The following is a 16,149-nucleotide window of genomic DNA, read 5'->3' on the forward strand; positions in this document are numbered from 1 at the left end:
CAGAGAGATCCAGTGAAGTCAGTACAAACAGCTTTGCTTCTCAGAGTGGCCCAGAGCATCAGACCCTTTGCTTTTAAATGAAAACAGGTAATCCATGCAGAAAGAGGGACAAATATAGCCAAGACTCATCATTTCAAGTTGTAGATGTGACCTTTATCAGCAGTGTGAACACTGGGTGTAAATCAGTTTAAGGAGTGGGTGAGTGGCCAAACTGGCCCTATGGACATGGAAAAGCTCACTGTCTGTGGCGGCTGATTGACCAGCGGAACAAGAGACAGAGAGGGCTCTTGGTAAGACAGTCTTTGGTGCCAAAGGCCTATTGGTTATGGTGAGGGAAAGGAGCCTCTCCCAGGCTGCTGTGCTCGGTTATGGCAATGTTCCCCAGTTCTGATTCCCCAGTTGGCTCCTGGTGTTGGCCACACCCCTGTACTTAAGCCCGAGCTGTCACTGTTTGGGGTCCTTTGCCTCTGGAAACCTTCACAAGTTGTAGCAATAAACTGCTTTCTGTGGAACTCTATGCAAGGACCCTTCTCAACTCCTTGCCATTGGCTAGATATTACTGGAGCCATCCCGTGTCTGTGTGCTCAGGCACGAGAGCCACGGAGCCTCTGAGGACTCAGTAATAACTGACCTCTTGTCGAGATCTATTTTCACTGCCCGATATTCGTGTGCATCAAATAATGTGTCTTTTATATGAACAATTCTTGTTCACTTGTGGTTGCCTGCCAGGCTTTTATCCAGCACAGAGGAAGGCTCGTGCTTTGTTACAAGCAATAAAGACCTCTGTTGGAGGATATTCCATCACCCAATCCTCCACTTGCAACACATCTGTATTTGTGTGGGGAGTTGTACCTTCCTATAAATGCAGGAATCATTTCAGACCTGTTGATTGTGCCAAGGCAATGGAATTTTTTGTAATTTGGAATTGTTTGTAATTTCATGGTTGTCACCTCCATGCACAGTCCTGCCCCCAAAGGACCGTCCATGCACCCAGCTCGTGCAGTGGTGGAGGTTTTTGGGGTCATTTATGTTGGACTTGGTACTGGTTCTTCAGCTGGCACAGATATTCTGAAAGAAGGTCTCCTCAGAACCCCCATCTGCTTGAAGATGTCCCTGCTCACTGCAAGAATTAAATGGCCTCTAAAGGTCATTTCCAAGCCAAATATTTCTATGATTCTCTGACTTTAAGAGTGATTTGGTCTATCTGGTTAACCTTTCAAAGTATGAGGTCATTATGTTGAGCTCTAAGCAAGAGCCTCCCCAGCTCACAACTTCCTTCTTAGTTTTCCTTCTCTGTGTCTCCTCCAGGTCTGTGAGGAATAAATTAAAATATCAGGTGGAACACCTCAGACACAATGTCTTCACGATGGTTTTATTGCTTGTTTTCAGCAGTGTCAACCACAGAGAAGAACCCCCTCTGAAGCAAGGAGGTGAACCAAATACAAAGGAAAAAAAAAGAAAAATAGCCACTTCATTGCAGATGTACAGAGTCAGACCAAAAATAAATAACATCAGGCAAAAGGCCATGGAACAAGGCAGAGATTTCACCTGTGCTGAGCAAGCAGGCCCGTTCTCGCTGGCATGAAGGAGACATCACAAGCACCTGGTGCAGAAAAGTCCACAGAGACAGAGATTCTCTGCTCACAGCCAGTGTCCATCACCCTCTGCTGTCAAAGCCTATTTACAGGAGGGCAGAGCAGAGGTGTTTACAGCTTGAGTGCAAAGGGTCAGTTGGCACCAGCTGCTGACCCACAGCTGGAGGTGTTTGAAACACGCTCTGAAAAATGCACTTTTGAGTTCAAAAATGCAATTTCGAACTTGATTTATCATCATCATCATCATCATCTGAGTATCAAAAATGTGGGGGGGGTATAGTGGTTTTTTGTAATTTTTATTTTTAATGTGCTCTTCAGATTTCCTCTGTGTACAAATGTACAATATCCACAAAACTTGGGTATAAAACACTGGTGCTCTGGTGCTGCCGACATGTGTGTCCTCAGGGTGTGGCCCTCAGAACACAAGAGGGCATTACTTTCCTTACAGACCCGTCGTCTCCAGTCCCAAAGTTTGTTTTCTCCCCTGGGATTTCGCAGTATTCTAGAAATAACCAGAGTTTCGAACCCAGCGCTCTTCAGGATGTAGCACAACATCATGCAAGTTAGGACACTCAGGAAGAGGTGGAAAAGATTGTCTGTGGTCCCAAAAACCTCCTGATTAAAAGCCATGGTTTACGGCTGCACAAGTCTCCAGGGGCAATAAGAAGGTCAGTCACTGCAATGCTACCTCATCAGACTGCTCTGCAAATACTGGGTTTGGAGAGAGGGTGAAAAGTTGACTGACTGAAAGGAAATGAGTTGAAATCCACGTTTTGGGACATCTGACTCCATGTGCCAATCTGGGACTTGAATCTTTCCCTTATTACAGCAGTTTAGTGCCTGAGTGATGCCAGCAGAGTCATTCTGGATGGATGTGGGTGTGTGTGACCCCCTGCTCTTTGAGGTTCATCGCCAATGAAGCAGCTTTATGGTGCTGGCTCCTTCAGCATTGGGGTGGGAAAAGTGCAAAGTTGCATTGTGAGCCAAGGAATTCAGGATTGCAATCCCTGTCCCCAAGAGTTTGGCACATTCATGGGTGCAGAGATGCTGTGGAGGGAAGAACAAGGCTGGGAGGGAACCTGGGCTGTGCCAACACCCCAGACAAATACCCAACCCGAAAGCAGGAGCTGGGACACAGCAGGAATGTTTTATGTTTTCCTGTTACAGCTGGATTCACCTTCCAGGGAAGGGACATTGCTTCTGCTCCACCTGTATTTCCACGGGCTGTTTACCAAATCAAGAGGTACCAGTGTGGTCAGAATAAAATAAGCTTCATGAAGACACACATTGGCATTTCCCAGTTTGAGAGATTCCCTTTTAGTCTGAAAAGATTTCATATTTCCTTTCCCCATATTTCCTTTCCCCTTGTTTAAACCCTGGGGTGAAGCTGGAAGGAATGGAGACAATCCCACCAAACCCCTTTAATCCCTGCCGTGGAGCCAAGTGATGCTCATTCACTCCTGAGCTTTCTTTGGAACTTCATTTTGCTTTTGAAAAATTACTGACAATCCTTCATTAATCAGCAGGTGCATCTCTCTCTGAAAGCATTTCCATCAGATTGGAGCAGAGAATTGGGTTTAATCCCTCAGCCCTGTGGCACAGACATGACCCTCACTGCTTTTGAGATGAGTGGGAACCCAGTGGGATATTGAGAAAGAAGGAAATCTGATGATTCGTTCATGTACAAAGCATCTTTTCTCCAGTGATACCTTCCTTGAGAAAAATATAACTTGTTTCCTAGCAAAAAACCCCAAACAAACCAAAAATAAAACAAAATGCTCAGGTGCTTCATCTCCTGGGCTTTTCCCTTTTTCATTCCACAACTGCAGCAATGCTGCTGCTGCTGCACACACAACTCTGATTTTAAAAACTTGGTTCATTTTAGTGCCCCTAAAATTCTGCAACTGAATTTCTTTTCTAAACCCTAAACCATGTCATATTCTCATTTCTTGCTGCTTGTGAAAGGGTCACTAAGCAACACAGGTCCCAGCTGAACAGAAATATCTACAGTCTAATGTTAGCATTGAACCTTGTGTCTTAGACCTTGAGACAATAATTTGTTGTTTATAATGTAGTTGTTCCATATTTATTAATAATTTTTAATAATAAAATTACTGAAGCACTAAACAGGAGGGGCTTGCTCTCTCACTGATAGAAAAAGGGAGTAAACAGCTCCAGAATGAAGGAAAAGGAATTATTTTGAAGGCATATCCCAAATAAATGCTGGTGTAATTCAGGAGTCACTGCAGTGAACTGATTGGTGCAAGCAGGATCAGAATTTGGCTCTATTTCTATGCAGAGTCAAAATTCATGATCCTCAAACACATCTGTGCCTTTCAACAGAGGCAGAAGAAGTTTTAATACCTCCTAAGAGGTACACCTCGTATCTTATTTTGCAGCAAATGGATGCAGTTGCCCTACTGGAGTCAGTCTTGTGTTATGCTGGGGTCAGGGGGGTCAGGCTGGTGCTGGGGGAGCAGCAAAAGTGCTGAGCTCTGTTGTGTGCTCTGTGTGGGGCTAGGACATGGGGCCAGGCCACGGGGCCAGGACAGCTTGCTCCATGTTGTCATCTGCAGTGAAGTCATTGAACTCCATTTCATTGATGAGTTGGATGAAAAACAGAGTAGACAAGGCCAAGTTATGGAGCCAAGTTCCTGCACTAAGCCAGTTAAATAGGGCCTGATCCCAGGGTCATCATTCACTCAGTTGCTCACGCCCCCAGAGTGAAAAGCTCTGATTTCACCCCCCAGCTCCTCTGTTTTCCTGGAACATGAGGCCAAGGCAGCTGGGCTGGCAGCTCTGCATCACTGACATTGCCATGCCTGTCACAGCAGGTATATCCAGCACACTCATTTAATCTCTCAACCACCCCTGACAGCAGAAAGGGGACGTGGCTGGATGTTCAGTAATGAAATAATTGTGAGTGGGATGCCTGGGGGCACAGTTCTGGCATGCTGATGTACTCCACACTTCTTGAAGGATCCCCTCAGCTTAGGAAACATCCCATCTTCAGGCTCCCATGCAGAATAGCCTGGTGGTGAATCTGCCAGGCTGCAGAGGAGCCTGTGGTGAGGGTAAATAACCAGATGGGGTTTTCCCTGTCACGTCTCCAAAAAGCAAACCTTTCCTGGCTGTCCTTGGCATATGGCTGGTGCTGGCACGGGTTAGCACAGGGCTGGAACACGAGAGAAGCTGCAAACACACAGCAGAGAGTCCTGCACGTGGGGAGGAAAAGGGAGTGCAGGGAGAGGGGAAGGAAGGTGAAGACCAGAGGGAAAATGCACAGTGTGACTCAGTGCTGATGGCTCGTGGGCCTTCCCCCAGCAAGGCTGCCCGGAACAGATGGGAAGGGATTCCCTCACATCCCACAAAGGAGGCTGCTGGCAGTGGTGCTTCACTTCTGCTCTACAGCTCTGTGCTCCAGCTTCTCTGCTGCTTGTCTGGGACCTGAAATTCCAGTTCACACCTGAGGCACCTCAGTGGATGCATTCCTAAGACTGGGCAGGTCTCCTCTGCAGCCCATCAGTTTTGCTGGGCATAAATAGTTACCCGATGAAGAGAGGGAGTGGCTTTGCAGCCTGATGAATCCAATCTTTCCCAGACTGACACTGCTTCAAACTCTGAACCAGTGAGACAAAGCATTTTACACCAAGCGGAACAACTTAGAAGCTGAGACAGAGTTTTCCCTTGCTGCTTCTGGGCTTCCTTGAAGTCAGCCATTCAGCTGGAAAAATCCAGGTCAAATCCTTGCTTTGAACCAGGCACAGGAGAAGAACTGGTGGTACTGGTGGGATTTCTCCAGTATTTCCTGGGTGAATCCCAATCCAGGTCTGAAAATTCTCAGCAGAGCAACACAAGCACCAAAGACAATCACAGAATATCTGGAGTTAGAAGGGACCCACAATGATCATCGAGTCCAACTCCTGGCCCAGCACAGGACAACCCCAAAAATCACACCAAGTGCCTGATAGCATTGTCCAAACTCTTCTTGGAACTCTGGCCATGACCACTTGAAAAAAAAGGTTTTTTGCCTCTGAGAACCTCATGGATTTCAGTGGGATATTGTTTCAGGGGTGCCAAGGCATAAGGGATTCAATGCAAGGAAAGTAGGGAAATTTCAAACACCCTCTTGCTTTCTCTGCATTTTGGGAATCAGGGGACCGCATTTTGATGATCGTATGGAATGTCAGAGTTGGATCCTCACTGCTGTTATGGGCTCAGTGTAAAGTAGTCATAACAAAGCTGGCTCACACCTGGCCAGCCTGGGGTCACCAGCACTGTAATTCCAAGAATTTTCACATCTTCCTATCCTCTTAGGACCTACAGGCTGGGTAGCCACAGCTACACTGTGACAGGACCTGAGCAAGCTCCCTAAAAACTCACAACTGCAAGTTTGCCCTTGGTGCATCACAGTTTCTCATGCCCCTTTCTGACTCCAGCCCCCCGCACTGTTCTCAGTCCCACACCCAGAGAAATCCTTTGGAAGCATCCAGCTCAACTGCTAACAGGCTCTGGGAATGGCTATGGCATGGAATACTGCCCTGTCAGGACTCAAAGGAACTGGATGTCCTGATCTGCAAGTCTCCTCCTGGGCTCAACGTGGTTTGTTGGCATCACAGGTGCTTAAGGCAAGCAAAGAAGTGAGAAAAACAACCCCCAGAATCCCACCAGGCTGCAGATGCTCCCCTCCAATGAGCTGCATTTCATTGTGGAGAAATAAAAGTGGGTAAGCTGAGATCTCTGAACTCTAAAAGTGGAGCCCACCTTCCTCTCCAGGTGCTGGTGCTGGTGACCCAGACCTCCTCCACAAGGACATGTTTTAGTAGGATGGCAGCAGCCCAGTTACTGAGGGTACGTGTGAGCTGGGCTGGGATTTCCCACCCTCAGCATTAAATGTTTTCAACCCCACTTGATGCAGTTGGGTGGGACACAAACATGAGTGTCTGTATCTGTGTGTTTTCTGTCTTCTGACTGAGTTTGGGACTGTGGGGTTGCCTCTAATGAGCAGGACTGGACTTAACATCTCTCCTTTGCCTCTCCACCATGAAAACAAGAATTAAAAAAACCCCTACTTCCTTGTTTTTAATGGGATCCATGTGCGTTCTTCAAGTAGGCTCCTAGAAGGAAACTAGCAGGCCTTCAGAAAAGAGGTAAAATGCACACATGTCCTAAAGATCTAACAATGCCTTCATGTAGGATGAGAGCTCCCCACAAAACCTGAAGGAGAAACCAATTTAATAGCTCCTTCACTCCTTCCTCCCTCCTGGAGTGCCAGTTGTGTGCTGAGACAACCTTGTTCTGATGAAAGAAATTTTACCCGCTGCTGTGACGTTAATTTTTTCATCTGGAGAGTAGCTCCTTATGGCAGCTCTGATTCAATTAGGGATTACAGGGCCCTATATCTCCTTTTCCTGGCAGTGTGTGCTAAGCGAGTGCAAATGAATTACAGCCCAATTATTTCCCCCTGGTCCCTGACGATCCTGGGTGCATCCATGCACCGAGATCTAAGGGAGAACTTAGGGAGAGAATGAAAAAACACAGCCGTGCTCCGCTTTTGGCATCTGGCCCTGGTTTTTATACATGCAAATCGAGTTTCCTGTTCATGGAACACAACCAAGCAAAACACCATGTCACAAACACAGTGCAGAGAAGGGCGTCCTCACGCCGGTCCTTCTCAGGGATCTGCTCTTCCTGAGGGCCCCCAAGGGTGTCTGGAAAGCTTCTGCTCCCCCAGGGATGGAGGGGAATTAGCAGAACACACCGGGGCATCCTCTGAGGGGCTTTCCTGGTCCTGCAGCTTCATCTCCACCTGTGTAAAATGCAGGGGCCATGCGCTGGCCTCTCCCTTTGTGCTCACGTTCCTCCTGTCCCTTCTCCCCGTGTCCCCAACACCGTCTTTGGTGCTGTATCATCACCTCTTATCCACAGGAATTTTGGCACATCCATACGTTTGGCATTTTTTTTTCCCTGCTTCCTGTCTCTCCTTTACTGGCTCATTTTTGTTTTTTTTAAAAGTGCAATTTATCTTTTTCAGAGATGCCAGTTCTGGTAAAGCCACTGAGGACTGAGGCTCTCCCTCCCTTACCCCCTGTACTTCATTATTTATGACACATCAGCATCTCCCAGGCTGTCCTCAAGGAACTGGGACCATTCCTCAGAGTTATCAACCCCCAAGGGCTTGAAACTGAAGAGTGAAAGGCCTGAAAAGAGGCAGAGCAAAAGTGTTCCTCTGCCTCTTGGCTTGTCCGATCTCGTTCTGGATGCCAGCGGCTTTTCCAGTTGTGTGTCCTCTGTTGGCTCATGTGGAGCAGGTCATTTCACAGGGATTTGTCATGGGATCACTGATTCCCGGGGATCCTTGTGTCTCAGTTTTGGATGCTCAGTGCCTGGGGAGCCTCTCCCCATCACACCAGAGAGAACTCGGCCTGGAACCCGGAGCAGCGGCGCGTCTTTGGCGAGCACTTGGTCAGCATGGAGATCTGAGTGCTGAAGTTGGTGCCATTGCTGCCCAGGGAAGGGTGGTGGTACTTCATGTCCGAGCCCAGGAACCGCTCCAGGTGCCACCTCCGCCACTTCCTCTTGAGCTCAGCCTGGACCTGGGCACGGGAAAGACACAAAAGGCAGCACAGAACATCACTTGGTGGTGTTCTGACCTGATGATGTGAGCAGCTGTGGGCAACCCACCCACCACAGGGCCAAGAATTACTTTATAAAGGCCACTAAACTCAGCCTGGCCAGAACTTTTAACCACATAGGACAAAAGGGGACACTTCAGTCAGTAAATTATTAGAGCAGAAATCCCTGAGCTTCATCAGAAAGGAATTTCTTATTGATACAGTCAAGGTGCCAGACTACTTAACTTCAATGACAACACTCTGTGAGTATAATTAAGATGCTTTTTTTTCCACTGCCCTGTTTTTGGTCCAAATAGAAATGATTTACCTACAGCTTGTTTGTGAAGTTGTCAATACAGCTGTGCTTTTTTTGTTGGTTTTTTTGGACAGAAACTGCTTGTTCCTGCTGAAAGAGTTTACAGAAATAACCTGGTTTACGCTGTCCCAGTTCAAATCCTGAACAAACTTGGCTGCTGTCCTTGTCCCCTCCTGCAGCCCTCTCGTCCAAATTTTTAGATAACAGCATGAATTAGATAAAACAGCTGTGTCTGAGGGGCTCTGGGATGAGGAAGGGCACAATCCCAGGATGAGAATCCCAGGACTAGAAATGTGGGAAAGGCAAGATTAATGCCTTCCAGAAATACGTTCACCTGCTGCTCTGTGCCTAACAAGTCACACCAATGCCTGTGCTGGTTTTGGCAGTGGGTGTGATCCTGGGGAGGATTCCTGGAGGCACTAAGTGTGAAACTAAGGGATTTATCCTGCCCTGCTGAAGGTGATCCTTTGGGATCAGGGTTTGTGCAAGTTCCCACAGGAGTTCTGCTGATGGTGTCTCGTGAGGAAAGGATGGGATTGGCAGCAATGCTACAGTGCACACACGAGTCCTGACGTGTTTAATAATTGTTTTTATTAACTGTGCTGAAAAGTGCCAGGTAAACAGTTGAATTGTTTTCCTGGAGTGAGAGATTTGATTTGGACGCTTCCCCCCAGTATTGTAACAACAGGATCAGGATCAGAACACGTCTCAATCCACTCTCCACACACACTCATTTTGTCCTAGCTGCAAACAGGACCCAAATGATACTGGTGGTCTGGTCTTACCTCTCCATTGAGAAAGCAGTACAGAACAGCCACCACAAATCCCTGGGGAAAGGAGAGAACAGGCTTTTAGCACTACAGAGAAGGAGAGAGTGTAGATCCATTCAGCTCTCAATGGAGAGATCACACAATCACAGAATTGTTCAGGTTGGAAAGGACCTCTAAGGTCATCAAGCCCAACCGTTCCCCCAGCACAGCCACGCCCACCCCTAACCCATGTCCCCAAGTGCCACATCTGCACATTTTTTGAACACTTCCACATGCCAGATGTGCAGTGATGATGATGTAGGCAGGGATGTTAATCATTCACCACTGAATGAAACTTGCTGCTCAAAACCCCATCCACCCTAGCCTTGGACACGCCAATAATATATAAACTGAACTGAGGTGCTCATTTTTCTCTCTTAAGTATGAAAAAACCAGAGAGACCAATGTACAGAGGAACATTTTCTTTTCATTTCCTAGAATGAGGAGAGAGAATCTCCTTCTGGGACTCCAGAGGGCAAAATATAAATTTATCTTCCATCCTGGCCAGGCTGGAGTGAGTGGCTTTTCCACAAAGGTACAGGAGCAGTATGAGGCATGTCCAGGAAAAACCAGCTCATTACCATGTTTGCTGATTGCCATGTCAAACTCATTGTGCTTCTCCCTCCTGACAGACCTGGTGACAGACCTGGTGGCCCAAAGGGTGGCTTACCTGGAACGACCCAACCACAAGCTCAAAGACCAGCTTCACTTCTGCTTTGAAATTGTCAGGGAAGAAAGCAAACATGATGTAGTGAATGCCAAAGAGAGGGATCAGCAGCAGAGTGGACTTGGCCAGCCTCCTGTAGGAAAGAAAAACATGAGCCATGAGGGGAGAGGGAAGAGGGTAAGATGCTGAGGAATCTTGCAGCTGAGCCCTGTGCAACCCCAAACATTTATTATTTCTCCTTGTCCCACAGACTGCAGATAGCTGGTGATTTCAGATGTGGTGGCACCATAAAATGTGATGTCTTTATTCCCAGTAGCTCCGCTCTCTCCCTCCTCTCTTCTTCCCCTCCCACCAGAGATCTTTTTTTCATCTCCACAAGCTAAATCATCATCTAGCAATGTCTTTGTTTGCCTGGGATTTCTGAAAATTACAGCTTCTGGGAGAGAAATGGTATGTTTAGCTCAGAATAATGACAGGCTACTGTACAATGAATGTCTCCAAAGGAGGGGGATGAACGGTATTAGTGCTTAATGGCATCATGCTGGGTAATCAGGGGTCTAATTAGGAAGAGATGATAATGTATTAAATATAATCATTATTAAAAAATAGCTGGCAGAAAGAAAATGAAATCCAGGGTCTAAGGATGCTTGTGGGGGTTTTGTCTCCCTTGGTCACTCACATCCTGTGGCATCTCCCCCTCTCTCAGAGGCTTCTGGAGAAAATTAAGCTAAGGCTGGGATATTGGAAATATTCATTCTTCCACCTGCGATCCCTTCACCTCCAAAGCCTCATCAGGCTCAGTCCTCTCAGACCATCTTCATTTATTTGCCACCTGCACAAGCCCACGGGGGAGGCTGATGTTGCAGCTTTGTGCAGAGGCACATCCCTGCGTCTCCCAGCAGAGCTCTTCCAGCTTTTCCTGGGCCTGGCCCAAAGGCAGCTCGACATTAAAGCTGTGATTGGAGGCTGTGGCTCATCCTGGGCAAAATGAGAGCCTGCAGGAAGCTGAGGGACTTTACAGGAATTTGCCTTTCCCACATGCTTCACTAGCAGGCACATCCCTGCTCATGGGGATCCAAAATCTGAGTTCTCTTGGATGCCTTGCTCTGCCACGGGACTGTCACCATCTCTGGTGATCATCCAAGTTCCCTGTTCCTCACTCTCAGAAGCAGCTCTGGCCAGTGGGAGCCACACTGGTGTGACCAAGCCCTAATTCCCCCAGCTCCTGACATATGAGAAAGTCACTCATTTTCCAAGCAGTTCAGTGAATATCAACAATGGCTTTGCTGAGATCTCTCCTCTCTCCCCAGTCTCTGAGGAACATCAGCCTAGAGGAGAAGATGTGATGCCACCTTTGTGTACCACGTTCACAGAAATGCTGTTTGCAACCTCCAATGGATTAGAAAAATTTTATCTTATCATTGAAGACAGCATTGGGGCCTTAATTACAATATTTTCCCTCCTGTGGTAATGAAAAGGACAAAAATGACAAACCTTGAGCCCTGTTCTCTGATTTGCACAGCTCCTCACACCAGTCCTTGGCTCCCAACACTGAGCTTAACCAGGTGTTGAGTTTTAGATTTTATTTTGGCATCAAGGCAAGGGCTCTGTGATATTTAAAGGACTCCACCCCACTGCAATCCTGCTAAAGGAAAATCATTTTCCCCAGTCACAGCGTAATTTCTTCCAGGAAGCTCAACCCTGGCTATGCAGGAGGCAGAACTGCCTGGGAGATTGTCTAAAGCTGGTTAAATCTGCTGGAAGCCATGGATTCTCAAAAACCCTCGTTACTCTCATTCCCAGCACATCCTAGACCTCCCCTCTCTGACAGATACACGTGGTGACAGGTAACTTAGGGAAAACACATGTCCAGTAACCTGCATGGAACCTGCTCCTGTCCTTGGGAAGGGGCAAGAGTGAACCAACATTTCCATCACTCTCCTTGAAATCATAGTGGGAAAATTACTCAGAGAACTTTGATGACAATACTGATCCACAGACAGGAACAGAATGGAGAGAGATGAATTTTTCTCAAGTTTTCTGTTGCAGAAGACAAATTCTATTTGCCTGGAATATTGGTGTCCTATTCTTGCACATGTCCCCGTCATTTCCAGAAAACTGTTTTGGGAGACTCATTTTTGCAGTTTCTAGTACTTGAAAGCCCAGTTCCCTGTGTGCAGCATTAATGAGGGAGTCAGCAGCGCACCTGAACTTCCAGCCTGCAGCTAAACTCAAACCTTTTGGAACTGAACAACGCTGTCAGCATGTCAGCAGGCCATGTTTGTGGAAAATAAACAGTACAAAATACACATGAGAAACAGGGAGAAATGCAAGTGAGATATCCAGGATGCTGTTAGTTTAAAACAGCTTTGACTAAGATTTGGCAGGTGGAATCCACACAGAATCACAGAGTCATTTGGGTTGGGAAAGACCTCCAAGACCATCGAGTCCAAGCTGTGCCCGATCCCCACCTTGTCACCAGCCCAGAGCACCAAGTGCCACCTTCAGGCCTTCCTTGGACACCTCCATGGATGGAGGCTCCAAACCCCCGTGGACAGCCCATTCCAATGCTTCACAATCCTTTTAGTAAAGAAATTCCTCCCAAAGTCCAACCCGAACCTCTCCCATCACAACTTGAGGCCATTTCCTCTCATCCTGTCACTCGTTGCCTGGGAGTAGAGCCTGACCCCCACCTGGTTCCAACCTCCTTTCAGGGAGTTGTGGAGAGCAATAGAGTCACCCTGAGCCTCCTCTTCTCCAGGCTAAACACCCCCTGCTCCCTCAACATTTCATAAGCAGCAGTTTGTTGCTGAGAACGGTTGGGTCCTGCTGGCAAACCCCAGGCTCTGGACCCCAGAAGTCTCCACAGATTGCTGTCTAAAAGTAAAAATCTTAGGACCACACTGAGAACTCACCTTGGTGGGATTCAGCCTTCAGTTTCAGGCAATTGATATGTGTTTCCATAGGAAAGTGTGGTGTCTTGTACCTACTACAGTCAACACAGTCAACAGAGATTTCCAGCCGCCCCAGGGAATATGGCTGGTGGCCAGGTGCCACTGTACAAGGGGACAAATCTCCCACAGGTCCTGGGTCCTCTGTGCCAGGTCCAAGCAAGTATTGGAGGTGTCCTAAAGCACCTCGTATGGCTTGGAAACCTAAAACTTTAAGGTCAGTTTGGAAGGAGCTCTGAGCAACCTGGGATAGTGGAAGGTGTCCTTGCCCATGGCAGGGGTTTGGAACCGGATGAGATTTAAGGTCCCTCCCAACCCAAAACCTTGTGGGATTCCATGATTTCTGTGAAGTGAGCAACTGATTCATTCCCTAATGGAACTGAGCTGCCTTTCCAGGTGGTGAAGGAAGGTGAGGAGCTGTAGATGTGAGGATCAGTTGTCCTTCAGCAGAACCCCCTGTTGGGCAGGTCAGTGAGGGGAACTGTGTTTTACCAACTGCTGCACTACATTTGTTTACAAGGCAAAAAGAGCTTTCCTGGCAGCTCCCACCTCACAGGAAAATGTGTCCTGAACCCAAAGCCCAGCATGACCTCCAAGATAATCTGGGCATAACTCTTCTGATGCATGTTGGCAGCACTTTTGCTGAGGTGAACAGGAGCCAGCAGTGCCAGGACACTGCCCAATCCTAGAACATATCTAAATATGCTGATTTAATCTATGTACCTGCTGCAAACCTGGGGTCCAAAGATAAAATTCCCAGCTGGAAATCCAGAAGGGGAGGTGACAGAAAGCACAGGATCTGGTTATGTTGGTGTGTTGTAATGACAGAAAAAGAGGTAAATTGGCTTTGGCTGCTGCCAGGAAAATTAAGGTCAAAAACTGGCATTTCCTTTCATAAATCTGAGAATCTTTTGAGGCAGATGAAATGAATAATTCACCATCACTAGAGAGAAAGGCTCAGTGCTGCAGCTGGGCAGGACTTAAGGAACATATTGTTACTGTTTTCCATCCTGCAGGAAGATGAACTGAGCTCAGATTTTTCAGGATACCCAAAAGCGCAACTCCCTCCGAAGACAAAGATTTGTGAACAGTGACCATGCAGACACTGGACTTTTGCACTTAATTATTTTCTAGGAAACATTTAATAACTATCCAGGATAGCTGAAAAGCGGAGCCAGAACAGTGGGAAGAGTCAAAAATAATCTGGTCTGGACTTTTATTTCATTTGCATTGGAGCCAGAATAAATCCTTTCACACAGACATTTCTTTCACTCTTAAAATACTGCAGCTGAGACCAGCCTAGGCCACTGAGAGAGATGTTGATCTCTCTTGCATGTTGTTCATTATATAAAGCCCCATTAAGGTCAACCTCATATCCCTGGAATAAAAGCATTAAGTCAAGCAAAACTTCTGAGACAGTGATCCTTCTCAACAAGGAAAAGAAATGTATTGAATTAATCCAATCTAGTTTAGAGATCTGCTTTAGGATAAGGAAAACTTGTCATAGATTCTATTGAGTGTGCTAATTTTCCAGATCTCTTCTTCTTTAAAACTGAGGGTCATGAAAGAAAAAGCCCATACACTGTGGACAGCAACTTTTTGTTTTCTATCAGGGTCCCTCTGCCTTCAGAACCCAATAAATATTAAATATTCAAAGAAAAAAGTATATTTTGCTTCATGATCATTATCGTTAGTCTTATTTCTTCATCGTTAATCCCAGGAGAAATCTTTCTCACCTGCCACAAACTGACATAAAACCTGCTCAGCTGTTCTAGCAAATGCTCCATTTCCTAAATTCTAATCTGTTTTAAACAATTAAAATTAACTGATCCTGATCAGTGCAGACAGACATGAACTAAGAAGCAATAACGAACTATCAAGCAGCCAAGCAGGTTTCTCAAAAACCACAGGATAGGGCTGCAAAAGTCGGGGACTTACGAGTATTGGCTGGTTTCATTGTGCCCAACATCTGGGGAATGCAGCTTCTGGACCAAGATACGGATGATGCAGATGAAGAGGATGAAGTTCACCTGTCGGGATGGGAAGAGAGGAGTAAACCATCAGCATTTTTCCCCAGGAAGAAGAGCCCGTCACTAGAGGGGAATTCCTTTCACTGGAATGTTTTGGCCATGGAACGAGCTGCAGTTTAACAAGCCATGAGCAGAGAGCCCCGCTCGGGGGGAGCACACAGAAAACCGACACAGGATGGCATCTTGGGCCTGACATCAGCCTGCTTGGGACTTCGTGTCATACATCCCAAGTATGATGATGTCAAGCCCATAGAGCACAGCTCCGCACGATGTCCTGCTGCGCGCGGGAGTGCCGACGGCGGGGCGGGGAAAGAGCCTTGGGACGCGGCGGGGCGGCGGAGGCAAAGTTGTAGGATATCCCAGGACATGGGACCGGCTGCTGAGCGTGGCAAACGCTGAGGTGCTGAGCCAGGGAAAGCAAACCAAAACACGAAGCAGAATCCACTCCAGCAGGCCTCTACTCAATCCTACTGGCCATGTCCTGTCTGGAGACCTTGTGCAGCAAGGGATAGACCTCACCAAGGTAGCGGGAAACATTCTCTCCTGGAGCAGTCTGGCTGATACCCAGATTTTAGGTGGTTCTTTTCAACCCTGAAATCTCACAGTGCTCCGCCAAAGTACTCAAGCAATTTAATAGCAAAGGTGTAGAGCTAGGAATGGGAATGTCCTGGTGGCATGAATTGAATGCAAATCTACTTCTTTCAAGGTCCTATCCATTGAGTCACCCTGTTACTCATGCAACACAGACAGCAGAAAAGCAGTGACATTTCTGGGAACTTAGTTCAATTTTAGTTTGGCACACAACCCCTTTCTTTATCCTTTCATGGTCAGTGAATGTGTAAATGATTCTGATTTTTAGAGGCTCAGTGGCTGGAAGGGATTGTGTTAAACCAGCCAATCTGATTCCCTGAAAAAATAGATTTAAGATTTCTTCCAGCAATTCCTACATTTATCTCAACAAAAGGTGAATAAAACAGACTGAAGCCCATCTCTCAAATAGACACTCTTTTTTCAAAGCCTATGAGTGATTGGATATTAATTGCATTTCTTGATTGTGATGCATTGCTTAATCACTTTTTACCTATCCTGAGCCATTTATCATAGTTTCTGTTTGTACTTATTTCCTCATAAAAATGGTTTGTGTGTCTGATTTGGTGGCAAGTGAAA

The 16,149-nt window shown here is 46.8% G+C and overlaps 1 protein-coding gene across 1 annotated transcript in view; it reads right to left on the bottom strand.

Annotated features, from left to right (window-relative positions):
- Nucleotides 1-1,356: 1,356 nt before the first annotated feature.
- VIPR1 (vasoactive intestinal peptide receptor 1) overlaps nt 1,357-16,149 on the bottom strand; it is a 100,005-nt gene continuing 85,212 nt past the window's right edge. The window contains exons 10-13 of the mRNA XM_048313360.1: nt 14,891-14,982; nt 10,005-10,134; nt 9,311-9,352; nt 1,357-8,191 (exon numbers count right to left, since the gene is read on the bottom strand). Of these exons, the coding sequence (XP_048169317.1) occupies nt 8,000-8,191; nt 9,311-9,352; nt 10,005-10,134; nt 14,891-14,982 (456 nt within the window). The 3' untranslated portion in view covers nt 1,357-7,999. The remainder of the gene's footprint in view (nt 8,192-9,310; nt 9,353-10,004; nt 10,135-14,890; nt 14,983-16,149) is intronic.

The sequence above is a fragment of the Corvus hawaiiensis genome, chromosome 1, assembly GCF_020740725.1.
Source record: "Corvus hawaiiensis isolate bCorHaw1 chromosome 1, bCorHaw1.pri.cur, whole genome shotgun sequence".
In the NCBI taxonomy this organism is placed as follows: domain Eukaryota; kingdom Metazoa; phylum Chordata; class Aves; order Passeriformes; family Corvidae; genus Corvus; species Corvus hawaiiensis.